We start from the raw sequence: 14,911 nt of genomic DNA, 5'->3' as shown, positions 1-14,911 counted from the left end.
TACAATTCACACTAGGCAACAGCCTCTTATTCTACTCATCTGCTCAGATGGATAAATTTGATCAGTATAATTGCTCTGTACAACTAATCATCCTGGTGAAACACTCAAACAGGTTGCCCAGAGAGGTGGTAGATGCCCCACCCCTGGAAACACTCAAGGTCAGATTGGATGGCACTCTGAGCAACCTTATTGAGCTGAAGATGTCCCTGCTCACTGCAGGGCGGTTGTGCTAGATGACCTGTGAAGGTCCCTTCCAACCCAAACCATTCTGTGATTCTTTACCACTTTCATCATCTGTAAAATCTGTGTATTTCCTCAGTATCTTATGAATATCCTGAACAGCATTATGTCTGACACGTGCCACCCATGCCATGCACAGACATTTGACAATAAACGCTGTTCTGCAAATAAATTATTTCAAGATCTCAGCCAACTCTAAGTATTCTATGTGTTTAACACAATTTATTTTAAAATGAAAGGTTTCATTTTTGGGGTTTTCCTTTTGTGGTGTCTTCAGGCTTGGGTTTTTTTAATAACAATTATTTGCCTTACTATCATGTAACACTTCAGTTATTCAACTATATTACACTACACCTTCAACTGTCACTATCAGCCAAGTCCAATATTCATATATTCAGAAGAACTGAAGTTCCCCTCGTGCAAGGTATTTTCTACAAAGACATGTTTTTTAACAGCATGTTCTGGGATCACATTTTCTGTTATTTTAATGCAAGATTAATACAAGGCCAAACGCCTTACTGCTTCCTGATCCCTGCTGTTCAACATTCTGAAATACTGGTACAGAACAAGCGCTCTTCCCAGCACCTCTAATTTCCTTGGAAAAAAATAGAATGTGTTTCTGTGATACAACAATAATTTCAGGCTCTAGCACAAGCTATGTCTAGTTCTACAGTGGATAACAGAAGGTCACTTGTGCATAAAGGCTATAGGAATACAGTGTTAACTACAACAAAAACATAATTCTACCATTTTTCAAAATTCAAAAACCTCTAAACCTTTTAGCACACAGTTCGTAGTTCTGCCAGAGAAAAAAAGTCAGTTAATAAAAATCAGCTACAAAGTTCAAATATTGATTCCATTGGTAACAGATGCTGGGAAAGTAAAAGGTAATAAACCACCAACCGCAACAATGCTCATGAACTCTTCTTAAAAAGAATTATAATCTGCACCTGTCCAAGATAAAATATTGAGCTGGATGGGCCAATGGTCTGCCCCAGTAGAGCATTTCTGATGATTCCTGACACATTTCATGTTACTTTTTCCAATTTTTTCTTACAGTCACAATGCTACAGTTGCCATTGTCACATCTTCCTATACCACATTTCAGTTTATAACTGCTTTTCTGAAAGCACTATTACATGAATACCTAAACTTTACCTTTCTCTAGTCCGTATTTAATTTTTTTTTCCATAAAGCTTTAAAAACTTCAAAACGTTTATAAAGTTAAAATACTTACAAAAGCTGCATGCCTTCCACGAAACCCACGCGTACACTGCTGCCTCCACGGTTTCCAAACAATAAATCCCAAGAGGTATAGAACAAACATGGATGTTTTTGCAAATGTACTGAAAAAAGGTTTGTTGTACTTTGTAAAAACATACTGTGGAAAGAAAATAATTGCAGTATCCAAAATTACCAATTAGGTGAGAATTCACAAAATGAATGAACAGGTTTATGTTCAGAACAGTCTGGTTCCCAAAATGACAGCCCTGTGAGTATTGGTGTGTATGACCAAAGCCAGAAACCTATTCTGGAGGTGCTCTCTTCCCAAGCTATCATAAATGCTAACAAGAAAGCACTGAGCCTTCTCCTAAGATACAATATTTCTCCTAAGAGCCCCTGGAGAAAAGCTATTTGTTACTTGCATCCAATCAAGCAACATATGGATGTGCCACTGAACTCAAATAGGACTGAAAACACATTTACATACAAATATTTTCTAAATGGAAGACCCTTTTGTAAGTAATAGCATACTATTCACAAATTAGAAAAGACTACTTCGATTAAATAACATTTCAGTAGTGACAGTAATTCCACCAGCTCACTGGAAAAAAGATTTATTAATACAATAGCACGTTAGGCACAAACATTTTCATACAGTTAGTTTCAAAACTGATACAGAACATAACAACTTCATGACAATTCGGAAATCTGAACTGACAAGAATTTATTAAAAACTCAATTTGTATTGCTAAAGCTCTGTTTTAAGTCCCAAAATATGACACGAAGTAACAGCAGATCAGTTTAAGATCCTGAATATATGAACTAGATTATGACAAAATTGTTTGCAATTACAGGGTTTAACTCCAGTACTACCCAAATCCTTTTGTTCTAGACTTCTGGATGTTCTGAACCATGATCTACCACACCACCTAGCCTGCAATGATACAGCTCGCTTACTACTTCCTGGGAAACATATGAGCATTACTGTAATCAATACAGAAATAAATAATGAGCTGCCTAATTACGGTACATAGTTATGAGCTGATATTGCTTAATTCTTAAGTCATCAATAACGCCTTCTGTCTTGAAAGCGACAGAGGCTGTGTTGAGCTTGTTTGTAACTTCTGATGGATGCACCTTAGTTCACTGACCCAAAGGATATTGCCTTCCCCTTCACTAAAAGGCAGTTAAACATTACACTAGAGCACTCACTGAGTGAGTGACCAGGTTTCTGCCACATCTTTCCCTTATACAGGTTTTTATTTTCCTTTTAAGATGCACGGGACAATACTTACAGAAGTGAGTTCTGAAGAGGCAACCCATATCACGTCAACGAGGAGAAGAATGACAATTCCTAGAGCCATTCGCCTACGCTGAGTGGATGAACTGCTCTGGGAGCTCATTCGATTCATGACAAAAACCCACACCATTTGTAACCTAATCAAGATTGATACAGGAATAAAACCAAAAAGATTATAAACAGGAACTAAAAAAGAAAAAGAACAACAATGGGGGCAAGTGTTTCATATATATGAAATAGATTCAACATGCCAGGAAACATATGTTTATATTTGCTAAAAAGGAGATCTTTTATAGATCTGGAATAAGAAGAGACATTAAGGCCAATTTAAAAGTAAACCTAGACTTTTCAAGAATTTACCAACTGTTCTACCACTGAAATATGCAAAACTAGGTAAAGCATACAATGCCTTTTTGGAACTTCTATGCTACAAATTCTGCAGAATTTGAAACCACTATGTTTTTGCAAGTTCACATACTGTAAGCTAACAGTAGAAATTACTTTGAAGTGTTGTGTCAAATACAATCCTATTAAAGGTAGTCAGAAGTATGCTTAAACTGAAGCATTCAACAAATACTTCTGAAGACACAGCAACACATTTGGATAAATTATGGTCCCTCAGAGTGTGAAATGATTCAAGAAAAAAAACCCAATGACTAAAACTCCAAAGAATATTTACTTGCAAATGTACAAAATTAGATTACACGTGCACTTGAACTGAAAAGATTTATATGCCTACTTGGAAATTTCTGAAATACAGGCATGCACCAATTCTAGTGAAAACCTGTCAAACTAAGAGTAAGCACACAATGCAGGCAACAGAAAGCTTTGCCTGTTAAAATAAAAACTAAACCAAACAACATTGATAATGATTTCAGCTGTGCCCTGGTATGCTACACATATGAATAATCAATTAAAACCACTTCATATTCTGAGAAATCAAAACTACAGCAGTAAACTATCTTTAAGCTTGTCATCTAGTACAAAAGTCATGCAGATGTGCAAAAAATTACACCATTAACAAGTTCAGATTTTGACACACACAAACCTGTTGTTCTTTTCACACACACAACCCTCAGATGGTACCTCTGTGGTAACAAAAAGGTCTCAATTTTAGCAATTCTGGTCAATTATCAGAGAAGCACAGCTGGGTTTTAATGCTTATAGTCAACTGCTTTTGCATATTGGAAAAGTACCACTCAACAGAAAATTCTGACTATATGGCTTGAGCTGCAAAAATTTGTATTAGGAAGATGACTATTTGCAGTTAAAACATCAATGGTTATGCAAGAGAGGAGTACTACAGCAGCGTGTAAATAGATCATGACCAACCTTCTTCTCTTTTTGTTTCAGTAAGCAAAGCACTTCTGTTTTATCCAATGCACAGAGTAAACCTGAGAACAAAACTGATATTGTTTGGGTTGGCAAACAATGGTGACTTTAGAGGGCTTTGCTTTGTGCAACTTGCACTAAAAGAAGTATTAGCACTACTCAAAATACATAAATTATATTAAGAGATCACCAAAGTACTTTCCAAAAAAAAGATGAAAGCCAAGGCAAACAAGCTTCTAAAAATCCTGCTTATGCTTTAACTCAAAAAAAATTATAAGGCTCACTGCACCAACTCCAAACAAGCATTAATCATGAGCACAGGATGCATTCTTATATCTACCAATGATATTAGAAGCTGATTCAGATTTGTGATACAGCTTTACAACTGCCCACTAGGAAACCTAAATTTAGGAAAACCTTCAATTTTATAATTTAAAAGCTCTAAATACAAGTGACAGAGACTGACGTCTAACTCATCAGTGTACTCATACTAGAATCTCTTACACACATTTTAATGTACCTCAGTAAGAAACACATACAGTAGTTCTATGATTAACATTAACTTATTTATGCATCTATTTTAAGAACAAATTTATTAAGAGTTCATTTGTTACAGATTACATAACATATCTTGCTATTTATCATTGCAAACTCAACCACTCACTATCTTTGCAAGAACTTCTCAAGGAAGTGAAATCCAATTCAGCTTTATGGAGCAAATCCTGACTTTCCAGTAAACAGAGCTCATTTGCTTTGCTAATATAGTTCAGTGAATTTAAATTACACTTTGTTTATTCCACTCATGTCAACATACTAATAATTACTGTCTTTTCATTACTTAAAAATTATCAGTGAAGGAGACAGCGCCACTGTCTGTCCCGTGAGGAAGCTACATGATGTTTTTTTTCCAGACTAGCCCACTCCTCAGACTAATGATTCAAATGCCCAGATATGCACAAGTGCATTTGAGACAACTACATCGTTTCCCATCTTTGACTCATGCCTTTCCTTTGCATTACAGTCTCTGCCATGTTCAAATCTTCCCAGTTTTTTCTCCATTTCTCAAAGGGCTTCTTCACAAAGGAAAAAAAAATCAACAGGCAGAGTTCTTGAATGTAATTATACCACTATATCTATGCTGATATATTCCATGTGTGGGCATCCGTTCTAGGTAATTATTCTGCTTTTCTGGTAAAATGGTGGGATTGACAAAAGAAAGCAATCTGTAAGTGGGGGGGGGGGGGGGGGCAAAGTTATGAAAGACTCAGCAAGGAACAGCAGTTTTTATTTTATATGGAATAAAGGAGAAAACATTTGTTCTCAAAGACAGAATAGACAAGGATACTTTCTTAAACCTGAGTAAGGGAAAAGAAAGGGTTTCATGCTTGAAAGCTTTTAAGGGTATTTTCAGTTTTTATTAATTGGTCTAACAGACACTATATATCATACTCTACAACCTTGCCTTCATTTTATTACGACTAATAGCCTACAAGCCATTATATTAAGTTATATTATATACAGCCCACAAATTGCTCATATGTTTGCATATACAGTGAAAATGGAAGCTGGGCATAAAAGAATTCCCAAGGCGGGAGAAAGAAAAAAAAAAAAAACAAACCTCTTTTCTTGTCAGGCTACAGCTCAACACATGAGCAGTGATAAGGTACACCAGAAACGGAAACCACTCCAACCTTTCACCAGTTACGTGCTGCAGGTAAGAGGGGGAGAGGCAGCTGTAGACAGGAAGGAACTGCAGCAGCCTGATCAATTCGACATCTCTACATCACATGCTCGCATCCCTAGCTCTTCTCTTCTCACCACAAAGTTTCAAAGCATACAGCAGTTATACACTGCGCACAGAGATCATGCACATTCTGTAGCGGCTTAATATTGTACACAACTTGTCTCCATTAGGCTTGTATAACTCCCTTTCTTCAAGATCCCTCAGCAGGAGGGAAGTAAAGCGTGCTAGAATATCTAATAATTCTTAGATAAGAGGTTCTGAAGTTATTCAAAGTATAAGTACATGTCGCATCATTTCTTTTCTACCTACAAAGTAGATTTTAAAATGCTAATTAACGAGCCCATTCTTATGTCTTGAAGATGATGCATTTTACATGTTTCAGTAATAGCTGCTATTACTTTCTTAGCTAACTACAAAGTGACTTTAACACTTCTGTGTGCCTAATAGAGCCCTTTGCTTTATTCTTCCATAACAAAGAAAAAAAAAAAGCTTAACAAGGAAGGGTGACTACAAAGTCCTCATCATGTTACCTCCAAGCTGGTAGCTAGCTAAAAAAATATGAAATAGCAATGCTAAAATGCCTATAACATTCAGCAGAAAAATAGACCACTATTGAAACTTAGTATATAAATTTTAGGTCAAAATTAAAATGTATAAAACTTCACACAGAACTCATAACATCTGGAATTGCATTTTGATTCTTAATATGCTCTGACAAAAATGACCACAGAAAGAACATTCATAGAAAAAAAACTTAGTTTTCTCACACGTACCTTTCACAACAACTGTAAAAAAAAAAAAAAAGATGCTAACAAACTTCACACATCACGTTGAAGTGAAGATAATCCCCTAAAAAGAAAAAAAAAAGCAAGCAAAGGTGTAAAAAATAACATGCGCATGTAGATTAAGTACTTTCTTTGCAAAATATATTCTAAAATTTCAAGTTCAACAAATGTCCACCACAACTTAAGTCCTAAACGTTACAGACATACAGATATAGGGCATTTAGGCACTTTGGCTCTAAAATCATCTACTAAAACAAGTCAAATTTCAAATGAGATAAAAAGGCAGACTGGAAAGACAGACAACACAAGTCTATAAGTAAGGCTCCACTCAACTCAAGATTCAAGATTTAGCATCCACAGCAAGTTCAAGCCCTTTACTACATATGCAACCAAATAACTGTAGCTAGTTAAAAGTATTTTGAACATGTAGTTTTGAGACAAAGGCGTGCAGATATCATCTTGTATGCCACAAAGCCTATGCTCACTGTAGATTCTGAACACTTAATTTAGTTCAGGGCCCTCACACACAAACAGCAGCTGTTGGTCATATTTTTCTTACACTATCAAACTAATTAGAGAGTAAAATCAGCATCTCTGACAACCAAGTCTTAAATCACAAGGCTTTTATCCACACACAGCTCCAACAGTTTGCTGATGCCTAATTCATGCACCCAAAATACAATAACAGTTAAAACACAGATAGAAAATAAAAAAGATGCATAAAAATTATTCTTTCCATGCACACTAAACTAAATATCAGTAGGCAAAAGATACCATTCAGCTGCCTATTTTCAGTCTCCTCTTAATCCATATCAGCTATACTCAAGTAACCAAGTGCAGAACTTGCACCTAAATTCATTTATTATGCAAGACATACATCTTACCCTCTATCAGTGTGCAAGATCTGCTGTGGGCTGTTCAACGCTTATTACCAATAATTAATCCCTTTCAGGATAAGGGTAAAAGTTTAGCATATTAAGATAACATCTGACACCTAAAATGACAACTGTACAAGACATTTCTTTGGAAGAACATGGCACAACCCTTACAAAACATGCAATTAAAAAAAGCGCACAGAGTTACAATAAATTTAAGCCCCCAGAAGACATACAGGATGAAACAGAAGTTACATTTTAAAAATAAATACAACATTCTACCCTATGAAATAAAACGGAACCATCAGCGTATGTTTGCTTTTTGTTTCCATTACTAGGAAATAAGTTATTCCATGTGGAAAGCATGTTCAATATACAAGTTGAAATTTGACATTTAAAGGAATTTAAAAGGCATTTCTTAATATCATTACAATTTTCAGAAAAAAGCAGGGAGATATTCTTAAGCCTTTTTTCTTTTATTTACCATTTTAACTGTGTTAGTGTTAGAGCCGTCCTCTTGTGGAACCATTTCGCATCTAGTTACATGAAGACCCTCTGCAAAAAAAGATGAAAAAAATATACTTCCCTCATAACGATACTATATTCTGCTTTTAAAACGTCACCATATCCTAGATCACTCAAGCTGAGTCAGCACTTAAATTTATGACACAGGAAAAAGATAAAGTTCATAAAACAACTTTCATTGCGTTGACAATGGGGAAAGAGAACATTTCAAGTAAAAGAACTGCCAAGTCCTGTCAAAACAGGAGTACTGCCTCTAGCTGTTCTATGAGGAAAACACACCTCCCCCAAAACTGTGTATCATAACAAGAATAACAAGAGATCCAGAACAGCAGCTCAACCACAAACCATTGTGCAAGTCAACTTGAAATTCTTCCTTGTATTTACTCAAGATTATTTCATATTCAGTTTGCAAGGCAACATACCAAGATAAAGTCTGCACACAGAAGGAACAGTTTTAGCTTTTCCAGTAATACCAGCTGCTCCAATACAAGTTCAGGGACACAACCCCACACACTCTTTAACATGTACTGTCCCTAGGTGATTCTCATTTCATATTTCATTACTTTCAAGACTAAACAGAGGCATTGCTTTGATTCTAGTCAGAGAAAAAACTGAAAGTAAACATTTTACACCCATCCTTCTAAATCTGAAAATGTATGTCAAACCAACAGTAATTTAACACAACTCTGACCTCCACTAAGCTTTCACAGGATATCGCAGGAGGTGAGCAGAAGCAGGAATCTTCAGAAGAGATAGAAAGGTGAGCCTTATGCAACACAACAATTATATCCACTGTAGCCCCATAATCTTTACTCAAGGAAAGTTTCCTGTAGAATCTGCAGGACTTAGTGAAGCAAAAGACCCCAGAAAAGAAACAGGCCAAATTTTGCATGCCAGTACTGAATGCCACAAGTAGAGATCACCTAGATAAATAAGCAGTTATACAAGACCAAAGTTTGCACATAAAACACACTAATTTTAGTACCAAAATAAGAGAACTTGGCTTCACATAAAAAGATGTTTCAGGATCTGGCAGTGCACATTGTCACAGTCATACTATCAAACTGTCACGGCACAGCTGGATCCTGGTATCTAAGGAATAAAAGGAACACTTGAAAAAGTTTCCTATTCAGCACTTACTCAAAATTCATGAAATAGTTTCAAAGATATTTTCTTACATAGCAGTAGTAAGGCAGAATATTGATCTCCTGCATACTTCGGAGTCTTTACTGGCTACCAGAGTATCTAGCATGTCCTTCTCAGGTTCATTCACACAGCACCCCAGCACGACTACAACCCATGTTGGACATGAACATCTATGATCAGTGTCGAGTTATGAACATACTAGTTTCAAGTTAGCAGAGAGAAAGTCAACAAGTGCAAGTGACACTACCCACTTTCTCATCCTCTACCAATAACAATGCCAAGGCCTTTTAAAGCGTTACTATGTACAGAGCAATCTCTTAGCCACCAGTAGCTATACATTTAATATTAGCTAAGAGTTACCAGTGGCATCCATTTCACATGCTACCCATGCTACTAATCTTGTCTACTGCAAGCTCTAAACATATCACGCTTTGTCACAAGATAAACAGCCACAGATAACAACAAACACAGCAGCCTTCAGAAGTGCACGTCACTTGTGGCTAAAGGCTGAGCCTTCCAGGCATGCTGGAAATCAGCAAAACCACTACATTCAGAAATGTGCTTCCAGCAAACAGGGGCTTCTCCTTCCTTCCTTCCTGCCAACAGATATATTTGAGGAAATGCAGCAGGAACAAAGAGAAGGAAATAAGTCATAGAATGGGTTGGGTTGGAAAGGATTTTAAAGCCCACCCAGTTCCAACCCCCTCTGTCATGGGCAAGGACATCTCCCACCAGAACAGGCTGCTCAGGGCTCCATCCAGCCTGGTCTTGAACACCCCCAGGGATGGGGCAGCCACAGCTTCCTTGGGCAACCTGTGCCAGTGCCTCACCACCCTCATCATTAAGAATGTCTTTGTAACGTCTAATCTGAATCCTCCTCCTTCCAATTTAAAGTCAATACCCCTCCTCCTGTCACTACATGCCCTTGTAAACCCCCAGCTTTCCTGCAGCCCCTTCAGGTACAGAAAGGCTGCTCTAAGGTCTCCTTGGAGCCTTCTTTTCTCCAGGCTGAAACACACCAATTCTCTCAGCCTGCCCTCACAGCAGAGATGCTTCAGCCCTCGAATCATCTCCGTAGCCTTCTCCGGACCCATTCCAAACCTCCCTAACACACTCAGAAAAATCGGGCGCCTGAGGAGAAAGAAACACGTCGGGAGCCCTGGGGAACCCCAGAGCAGGAGGGAGCAGTGTCCGTCCCGCGGCCGCACGTAGAAGGAGCGCTGAGAGCGCGGGGGGAAGAGGCGCAGCCCAGGCAGCGGGAGGCAGGAACCAAAGAATCGTAGAATTGTTTGGCTGGAAGAGACCTTTGAGATCACCGAGTCCAACCGTACCTGTCCGCCACTAAACCACGTCCCTGAACACCCTATCTGCCCATCTTTTAAACCGCCCCGGGGCCGGTGACTCCCCACCAACCGGGCCGCCTCTCCGTCGCGCCCAACCCGAGCCTCCCTCGGCGCAGCCCGAGGCCGTTCCCTCTCGCCCCAGCCTCGCCGAGGCGAGGCCGGACAGCGAGCCGCCCCCCGCCAGGGGCTCCGGGGAAGGCGGAATCTCCGCACTCGCGGCCCCTCCAGAGGAAGAGCGCTGAGGAAAGCGCCTCCTCCCACCCCGCGGGCCCGAGCCCACCCCGGGGCCGCCGCCGCGTTCCCTTCGGGCGGCAGGCGGGGCCCGGACGAGGCCTCCCCGCGGCGGGGCGCGATCGCGGTGGCGGCGGCGGCGCTACCTGAGGCGGCGCAGGGCCCCGCGGCTCCGAGCGGCGGCTCCGCCCGGCCCGGCCCCGCCCCGCCCGCCAAGATGGCGGCGCGCGGCAAATCCATCCCCGAGCCCGCGAGCGAGCGCCGGCATCGACGCGATCGGCCAGCGACTCGCCGCGCCTGCCCGCCGCGCCTGCCCGCCGCCCCCGCATCGCGGCCGGTGCCTCCGCGTCCCGCTGCGTGTTCCCCGTCCCCGCGGCTGTTCCCGCACCCCTGCCGGTGCTCCCCCGGCGCAGTGGGTGCTCCTGCATCCTTGCGAGTGCTCCCGCATCCCTGCCGGTGCTCCCACAACCCGGCCTGTGTTCCCGCATCCTTGCGAGGGTTCCCACGTGCTAGTGGGTGTTCCCGCATCCCAGCCGCTGTTCCCGCATCCCACCCGCTGTTCCCGCATCCCACCCGCTGTTCCCGCATCCCACCCGCTGTTCCCGCATCCCAGCCCACTGTTTCCACATCCCAGCCACTGTTCCTGCATCCCAGTCAGTGTTCCCGCATCCCTGCTGTTGTTCCTGCATCCCTCCCGCTGTTCCCGCATCCCAGCCGCTGTTCCTGCATCCCAGTCGGTGTTCCCGCATCCCAGCTGCTGTTCCCGCATCCCAGCCGGTGTTCCTACATCCCAGCCGCTGTTCCCACATCCCAGGCACTGTTCCCGTCCCACACTGGGTGTTCCCAACACTCAGCGGGTTCGCCTGCACCCCTGCTGTTGTACTCTCTTCCAAGCGGGTGTTTCTGCATCCCAGAGGGTGTTCCCGCACCCTGGCAGGTGTTCTTGTCCCTTGGCGAGTGTTCCCATCCTGTGGCCAACGAGGAAGACCAGCCTGGCTGAACAGAGACCTCTGGCTGGAACTCAGGAAAAAAAAAAAAGAGAGTTTATGGCCTTTGGAAGAGGAGACGGGCAACTCAGGAGGTTGTGAGGTTATGCAGGGAAAAAATCAGAAGGGCCAAAGCCCAACTAGAACTTAATCTGGGTACTGAGGTGAAGGGCAATAAAAATGTTTTTATCAATATATCAGCTGCAAAAAGAGGGCTAAGGAGAATCTCTGTCCTTTATTGGATGCAGAGGGAAACTTAGTGGCAAAGGATAAGGAAAAGGACTAGGTACTTCTTGCCCTCTCACCTCAGTCTTTAATGGTAAGACTAGTTCTCTGAGTATCCAGACCCCTGAGCTGGAAAACAGGGACCAGGAGCAGGATGTCGCCCCCCTAATCCAAGAGAAAATGGTTAGCAACCTAGATGTGCACAAGCCTATGGGGCCAGATGAGATCCACCAGCGAGTACTGAAGGAAACAGCAGTTCTCACCAAGCCACTTTCCATCATTTATCAGCAGTCCTGGCTAACTCAGGAGGTCCTAGATGACTGGACATTAGCAAATATGACACCCATCTACAGGAAGGGCTGGGAGAAGGATCTGGGAAACTTCGGGCCTGTCAGCCTGACCTCTGTGTTGTGGAAGGTTATGGAGCAGACTGTCCGGAGTGCTATCACACAGAACATACAAGATAACTGCTTGATTAGGATCAGTCAGCATGGGTTTAGGAAAGGCATGTCCTGTTTAACTAACCTGTTCTTCTATGACAAGGTGACCCACGTAGTGGGTGAGTGAAGAGCTGTGGATGTTGTCTACCTAGACTTTAGTAAAGCCTTTGACGCTGTCTCCCACAGCATCCTCCTAGAGAAACTAGCTCCTTATGGCTTGGACAGATGTACTCTTCACTGGGTAAAAATCTGGCTGGATGGCTGGTTGTGCTGAACGAAGCTAAATCCAACTGATGGCTGGTCTCAAGTGGTGTCTCCCAGGGCTCAGTATTAGGGCTAGTTCTGTTTAGTATCTTTATCAATGATCCGGATAAGGAGACCAAGTGCTCCCTCAGTAAGTTTGCAGACAAGGTGTGCAGAAGTGTTCATCTGCTTGAGGGAAGGAAGGCTCTGGAGTGGGATCTGGACAGGCTGAATCGATGGACCAACACCAACTATATGGTGTACAAGAAGGCTCAGTGCCGGGTCCTGCACTTGAGCCGAGGTATCCCCATGCAACAGTATAGGCTTTGGGATAAAAGTGGTAGAGTCACCATCCCTGGAGGTGTTTAAAAGGCATGCAGATGTGGTGCTTAGGGACATGGTTTAGTGATAAACTTGGCAGAGTTAGGTTTACAGTTGGACTACTATGATCTTGCAAGTCTCTTCCAACCCAAACAATTCTGTGATTATGTGTAGGTTGACCGTCTTTGAGGAATGGCTAGAATAGCTGTAATGGAGGAGAACCTCCTGCTGGTAGGTGAGCCACCTCTTGGAATTCACATATCCCTTTCAAAGCAGTGAGATGAGCAAGTCAAAAGAGAAACCAGGAGATGGAGGAGCAGAAGGCAGAGGAAGAGAGCATGAGCTGAAAAACTAGAGATGAGGAAGTGGAACAAGCCTGTCACAAAGAGAGAAGAAAATAAAAACCAAAGGGAGCAAGACCCTAGAGAAATGTCCCCAAGTACAGTGAGATGGAATCTTTGTTTCATAGTTACTGTAATCTTTACAATCTCTAATGTAAAATCTCACAGGACCGGGAAGTAGTGGCAACTAATCGAATTCTCAAAATAGTGGCCTGCTTCGCTGTCAACACACTTTTAATAGCATTTTAAAAAAATAGTTAAATTGTATAGACATATAAGCTACATTAAAACGCAGTTACCACAAGCTCAATTTTTTTTGGTTTTTGTAGTCTGTCATATTTACCTCCTTGCAGTCATCATTAATTAGTATTTAAAAGCTGAGCTCAGAATACCAACCTAAAGATAACCTATGTGATATGTAATGTGTGGCAGATTATTCAGTATTCACCTGATAACATAAACGCATTTTGCAAAATTCAAGTGTTACGTATTTGGAGGATTTTAGAGTAAAAACTGCTAGGAAGTGACAGTAAGCGATGTATATAGATGAATGAAAAGGTAATGATATTAAATTGCAGTTAGGTGACACGTGATATATCTGTGAAGGGAATTTAAGTGCTATTCACACATATAAACTGTTGAAATTAAACAAGATCTTTCACCTTTGCTCCAAGTTAGTGATTGAAGAGATCCATTCTCTCTCCTATAAAAATGTTACATCTTATCATCATATGTCTAGGTGAGTGTTGCTGTTGGACTTGTATTATTTCTTCTTAAGAAGAAAAGAAAAAATAATTTTAAGAACACTTAGTCTGAAACTGGCTTGGGTATTTTTGTGAACCTTCATTTCTTAATATAGCTGTATTTCTATTTGCATATAGTAGCACTGACAAACATCCAACAAGCTTGATGGCTCATAAAACTGGTTGTTAGAAGTAGCAAGATACAATCCGTACCCTGAAGCATTTATAGTCTAAATGACGCAGGGAAATGCAGTGAGTTATGCTTGTGGTTCAAAATATCTTTTATTGGATGTAGGTATATATTGTAAATGATACTGTATTGATTTGCAGTGCTTCTGTCCTCACTATCTTCCGCCTTGAAGCTAAAATTGCTAAACTATGCAGTAAGATGCTTTTATATGAAATTTTGACTTCACAATGTTTTTAGGTATAATGAATTTCTTAGACAAAAATGCTGGGCAATAGCAGTGCTCTTGAAATGACACTTTCTATGGAATTTGGAGGAGATGAAAATTATATAAAATGCAATCACAAAAATGTCTATGTGTCTCACAGCATCTTATTTTCTTCGGTCTTGTTCATCTTTGATCTAAGTATTTATACTGAGACTTGGTAAACTTACATGGCTTATCCAAGGTCAGTTAGTTAGTAAGTGGTGAAGCCTGAGAAGACAAAGAAAGTTATGACTACACTACTCTGACAGAGGAACTACACATGATAATGCTTTTACTAAATAATCCTTTTAAAATTATTATTCATAATTTATATTATAATGGAGTATACTGTTGTATAATGGAGCTGCGTGCATTCTTGTGAACAGGCAGAAAAAATAAGGCAATGGGGAAGGTGCAGATTCTCACCCTCTCC

At 41.0% G+C, this 14,911-nt stretch overlaps 1 protein-coding gene across 3 annotated transcripts in view; it reads right to left on the bottom strand.

Moving 5' to 3' along the window:
* The window catches only part of SLC35F5 (solute carrier family 35 member F5), a 30,035-nt gene extending 19,061 nt beyond the window's left edge, over positions 1-10,974 (bottom strand). Inside the window, exons 1-5 of one of the 3 annotated variants that reach the window (XM_069861522.1) lie at positions 10,892-10,974; positions 7,985-8,055; positions 6,610-6,689; positions 2,760-2,901; positions 1,478-1,621 (exon numbers count right to left, since the gene is read on the bottom strand). In XM_069861522.1, coding sequence (XP_069717623.1) covers positions 1,478-1,621; positions 2,760-2,894 — 279 coding nt within the window. In that variant the 5' untranslated portion in view covers positions 2,895-2,901; positions 6,610-6,689; positions 7,985-8,055; positions 10,892-10,974. Of the gene's footprint in view, positions 1-1,477; positions 1,622-2,759; positions 2,902-6,609; positions 6,690-7,984; positions 8,056-8,716; positions 8,794-10,891 lie in introns of those variants that run through there. The other 2 variants (XM_069861520.1, XM_069861521.1) reach the window with 2 other exon arrangements.
* Positions 10,975-14,911: the final 3,937 nt, after the last annotated feature.

This window comes from Phaenicophaeus curvirostris, chromosome 7, assembly GCF_032191515.1.
Source record: "Phaenicophaeus curvirostris isolate KB17595 chromosome 7, BPBGC_Pcur_1.0, whole genome shotgun sequence".
In the NCBI taxonomy this organism is placed as follows: domain Eukaryota; kingdom Metazoa; phylum Chordata; class Aves; order Cuculiformes; family Cuculidae; genus Phaenicophaeus; species Phaenicophaeus curvirostris.
This window is presented reverse-complemented; position numbering and strand designations above follow the sequence as displayed.